Raw genomic sequence first — 5650 nt, 5'->3', positions numbered from 1 at the left:
CCCATGTGACCGACGTGTCTCACTAAAGTGCCATATTAATTCAGACATGTTTTACAAATGAATAGCATAGCTGTTTAACAATCGCTTAACATTCATAGGATCACAAAAATAAAAAGGTAATGTTTAAATGAATGAACTGTTTTGTTAGCCATATGAATAGCAATTGGTTTTTATAAAAGCACTGAATATTCATGAACAATGATGATGAATAAAGACAATTAAGAGTATAAAATGATTAAGTGCATGATTTATTATTGCACTTAAAAATACCTTTGTGTAAAATTGTGTAAAATTACAGCATCAAAATCCTAGGAAGAGAGATGTCCTTGTCAAACCATATAAATTTGTCATAAGCAGCCCTCAATTAAATTACTTCTGAATAAAATGTAAAGTTGGTTGATAATTATATGTATAGAATAATAAATAAAAAAACAAAACAATTTTACTTTAATAGCTCATAAGTTTGTGTCATACCATGGTTTTTTTTTTTGACTATATAGTACCATTCAACAGTTGTTTGTTGTTGGTTTTTTTCATAGTACCATTCAACATTTTTTTGAAAAGGAAATTAATACTTTTATTCAGCAAGGATGCATTACATTGATCAAAAATGACAGTAAGACATTTATAATGTTATAAAAGATTTCTGTTTTAAATACATGCTGTTCTATTGAACTTTCATCAAAGAATCCTCATCAAGAATATTAAGCAGGACAACTGTTCTCAGGATTAATAATAATAGGAAATGTTTCTTGAACACCAAATCAGCATATTAAAATGAGTTCTGGAGTAAGGGCTGCTAAAAATTCAGGAATAAATTACATTTTAAAATACAAAACAGTTTTTAAATGGTGATAATATTTCACACTATTACTGTTTTTTTATTATAATTTTTTTTACTGTATTTTTGATCAGATAAATGCAGCATTGATGAGCGTAAGAGACTTCTTTCAAAAACATTTAAAAATCGTACGATCCTAAACTTTTGAACTGTAGAGTATGTTTTTTTCCAAATGTCACAAATAATCTCAAGGAAATAGTTTTAGAAAACAAAAGGCGATTAAAAGACACAAAAAAAGGAAGTGTTTCCTCTGTAGCCATCAACGCCAGGCATCCTGCAGTCTTTCTCTGTATTCAGTGAGTCCCTGAAGAGAAACATTAACCCAAACCGACCTTGTGCTTGTATTTACAGCCACAGGAACCCCGAATTAATGCATGAGCGAGAGAAGAGCATGTTACTGCGATAAATGCAGATGCCTGTACAGGAAAATCTGCTGCAGGCCATGCTGAAATGCAGAGCGATCTATAATATGCCATTAGATTTGTAAAGTTTGGGAAACTGCATTCAATCAGATCAATTCAATTGCATAAAACAGTCAAGCAGACCTTGAGTGACATGAGAGTTCATTATGCACGTTTTTATTGTCCTCAGTTGTGTAATCACAGACTGGTGGATGATAAGCAATATCCTGAAGCCGTCACCCCCCAAACAATGCTCTCCACTGCTGTAATTGTAAAGTATTTTTCCCAAGCCTCCAAGATTGATGACGGGGGAGGCTGTTGGCCCGCCTTATCACCACTCCACCCAATCCTCTGTCCACCTTTATCAGTACAAAGCCGCAGTGTGGGCACAGATCACCTGAAGTCTCAGACAGGCAAAATGACCTCAGGCGAGTCCAAGTCGGAGCTCTTTACAGTATCCACTGGCGATGGGGGGGATGCCCATCAGAATCAGCCTAAGAAGTTGTCCTTCTATGAGCACTACATTCAGCCGTGCCTGGCGGAGGTCCTCGGCTCCACTCTCTTCATGTTTGTGGGCTGTGTGTCGGTCATGGGCAACGTGGGCATCAGTGGGAGCATCCAGCCTGCCCTGGCACATGGACTAGCGCTGTCTATAGCAATTGCCATTTTTGGAGAAATCAGGTAACTGCCTTATGTCCTGTGTGCTTGATTTAGCAAATGACTAGACTTTTAAATAGAGAATAAAAATGAAAATATATATATAAACAATGTTTATGATATTTATATTAGGTTTTTATATTTATAATATAAAAAATATTAAATGTCTACATTGAACAATGACTAATGTAATCAAAACTGTCATTTGAAAGCCATTTATTTAGCATTTACTTAAAATATCTGATTACTCTGCAAAATATTGTTTAATTTTATATTTTTTATTTTTCGTTTAAAAATGTATATTTTTATTCAAATTTAAAAAGTTTTTTTATTTTACTCTTGAGTTCTTTATTTATTTTTTATTTAAATTATTATTTTCTTGTAGGAATATTAAAGTTCTTAACCTGTTTTATTGGAGAAAATGAAATTTAGCCATTCAATCCAAAACAAAACATAATTTATGCATGATGGCTTACATTTGATGCGACTATCTGATCTTGTTTTTCAGTGGTGGTCACTTTAATCCAGCCGTGTCCGTGTGCGTTTACCTTATCGGAGGAATGGAACTGATGCTCCTGGTGCCATATGTGCTCTCACAAATGTTAGGTGGAGTGATTGCTGCCAGCCTCGCCAAAGTATGTGTCCAAGCTTCTCTGTTAATATTTGTGACTGTGTTTGTGACTCGACATTGCGAAGCCTTATTGCGCAAATGACTATATATATATAATATTACTATATATCTGCTACAAATGAAAAAATTTTAGAAATCTACTACCTGCACTATGTAGCTTAGGGTTAGGGTTAACTACAAGTTCACTACTGTAACTGTCATAAGAAAACATTGATGTTTTAAATTGTGTGCATTGTAATTCAAAATGCTAATTTAATTATCATACAGGAAACATTTTATTTCAAATAATAAAAGGTAAAAGTAACAACAAATACAGTCTAATTGTTATAATTATACTATAATTATACACATTTTAAAACTTATAAAACGATAGAAATATGAAAACAGAAATGTGTAATTGTCATGGCTGAGATCCAAAACAAAACATAATTTATGCATGATGGCTTACATTTGATGCGACTATCTGATCTTGTTTTTCAGTGGTGGTCACTTTAATCCAGCCGTGTCCGTGTGCGTTTACCTTATCGGAGGAATGGAACTGATGCTCCTGGTGCCATATGTGCTCTCACAAATGTTAGGTGGAGTGATTGCTGCCAGCCTCGCCAAAGTATGTGTCCAAGCTTCTCTGTTAATATTTGTGACTGTGTTTGTGACTCGACATTGCGAAGCCTTATTGCGCAAATGACTGAATCATTAACACTGATAAAACTTTCACTTTCCATGATTCAAGAGGTTTTTTTCTTCTTTTTTCTTTAGGCTGTCTCTACAAATGAGGCATTTGGAAATGCAACAGGAGCAGCATTTGATGCCGTTCAGTACTCTCATGGCATTGGCTCTGCGACTCTGGCAGAGATGATTATGACGCTCTTCTTAACTATGGTTGTCAGCATGGGTGCCGTGAACGTAAGGACCCGAAGTCATCTGGCTCCTTTCTGCATTGGACTCACTGTGACTGCAAATATTTTGGCTGGGTAGGAAACTAATATTTCACACAAACTACACAAATAAATTATATAGCCTATTGTACAGAATACTATGCTGTAGTATATTTTAAATAAGAAAAAATTAGTCTTCTGTTTTGCAGCCATAAAGAGTATTTGTGTTAAATATTAAAAAATATTAAGTATAGGAATGACTGGAAACATCTGTTTAAATTCATGTTTAAACATCTGTATCTAATTTATATACACCCTCAGATTCCAGATTTTCAAATAGTTGTATCTCAGCCAAATATTGTCCTATCCTAACAAACCATACATCAATGGAAAGCTTATGACTGGTTTTGTGGTCCAGGGTCACATTTGTTTTTATTATTTGTTGTTGGTTTTTTTGTTGTCTTTTAAATCCTTTATATCGTTGTACGTAGAAACGTTCAGATTTAGGGTGGTGGTCATGTATAACAGTGATTTTACCTCTGTAGCTCATTTCTAATCATTGATTATATACATTACATACTTTTATAAGCAGATGTTGATGGTCTCATTTTCTCACAAGTTGCTACACTTGTTTCATTGTGGAGACAGAGGTGTCCTTAATGAACATGGGAAGCAAATAAACCGAACATCACAGGATATGTTACAGGAAACAAAGACATTAAACAGCCTTGGAACAATAATGGCAATAGGAAATAATGATTCTTAACAATAAAATGTGCTAATGGGCTGTATTTAGGGTCACTTTTTAAAGCCAGTCTTCCAGCCTCTCAGTTTTCAGTGATTTCACTGATTTCGTCGTCCATGTCCAACAGGGGTGGAATATCAGGAGCATGTATGAATCCAGCACGGGCCTTCGGGCCAGCAATAGTGTCCGGTCACTGGACGTACCACTGGATATATTGGGTGGGACCTTTAACTGGCGCTCTGGTCACTGTCAGCCTTGTGAGGTATTCCTGCTGCTCACCTTACACAATGAATGATTTTCTTCATCTAGGAAGAGTGTAAAGTCATTTATTGTATCAACTTAAAGTATATATAATTATTGACTTTGAGGCGGATCAGATTGAAACAAGAATTAATAGTTCATTCATTTTTTTATGTACATTAGAGTTTTTATGTTTGAAACTTTCAATCCTTATATTTAATATGCGAGTATGAGTATCTGAGTATCCATAAGTATCTGATCAATTGCATTATTCATTCTAGGTTGGTAGTGGGAGACAAGAAGATTCGTGTTATTTTCAAATGATGGAGAGGGGACCTCAGAGGATCTCATGTTGCAAGCTTTTTAAATTCGAGATAACTTGTAAAGCATTGTATGATATTGTCAAACATTTATATAAGTATTCTATAGTTTTCTGTATTCTGATGCTTCATTGTCTCTTTGTCAAGTGTATTTGTTTTGGTTTTTTTTTTTTTAGTTAGTATAGCCTGCCATTGTGTATTCTGATGTTTTCTGTTAATAAAGTCTTTTCCTAGAAATTGCCTGCATCTATTTCTTCACTTTATACTATGTAAATATGCAGGACCCAAACAAAAATTATAATATAAATGTTTAATTAATCAATGAAATAAATGTTTACATTTTTTAAGCATGACAACATATCATTCACAAAGTGAACCTAAAAATCGTCTCATATATATATATATATATATACATACATACATACAGTATATATAATTTTTATATATATATATACAGTGGTGTGATTTCTGGTCCTGATTTCTTGTTTTTTTGCATGTTTGTCACACTTTAATGTTTCAGATCATCAAACAAATTTAAATATTAGTAAAAGATAACACAAGTAAACACAACATGCAGTTTTTAAATGAAGGTTTTTATTATTAAAGGAAAACAAAATCCAAAACTACATGGCCCTGTGTGAAGAAGTGTTTGCCCCCCTGTTAAAACTGTGGTTTATCACACCTGAGTTCAATTTCTCTAGCCACACCCAGGCCTGATTACTGCCACACCTGTTCGCAATCAAGAAATCCCTTAAATAGGACCTGCCTGACAAAGTGAAGTAGACCAAAAGATCCTCAAAAGCTAGACATCATGCCGAGATCCAAAGAAATTCAGAAACAAATGAGAAAGAAAGTAATTGAGATCTATCAGTCTGGAAAAAGTTATAAAGCCATTTCTAAAGCTTTGGGACGCCAGCGAACCACAGTGAGAGCCATTATT

At 34.3% G+C, this 5650-nt stretch overlaps 1 protein-coding gene across 1 annotated transcript; it reads left to right on the top strand.

The window, feature by feature from the left end:
• Positions 1 to 1276: 1276 nt before the first annotated feature.
• LOC107692108 (aquaporin-8-like) lies at positions 1277 to 4921 on the top strand. The gene is made up of 5 exons (XM_016491013.1): positions 1277 to 1923; positions 2408 to 2534; positions 3287 to 3501; positions 4278 to 4412; positions 4672 to 4921. The coding sequence occupies exons 1-5, from the start codon at positions 1397 to 1399 to the stop codon at positions 4712 to 4714; spliced, it is 1047 nt and encodes a 348-aa protein (XP_016346499.1). The 5' UTR covers positions 1277 to 1396; the 3' UTR covers positions 4715 to 4921.
• Positions 4922 to 5650: the final 729 nt, after the last annotated feature.

The sequence above is a fragment of the Sinocyclocheilus anshuiensis genome, unplaced genomic scaffold, assembly GCF_001515605.1.
Source record: "Sinocyclocheilus anshuiensis isolate Anshui unplaced genomic scaffold, SAMN03320099.WGS_v1.1 scaffold726, whole genome shotgun sequence".
Lineage (NCBI taxonomy): Eukaryota > Metazoa > Chordata > Actinopteri > Cypriniformes > Cyprinidae > Sinocyclocheilus > Sinocyclocheilus anshuiensis.
The sequence above is the reverse complement of the archived record's forward strand: the minus strand, read 5'-3'. Positions and strand labels throughout refer to the sequence as shown.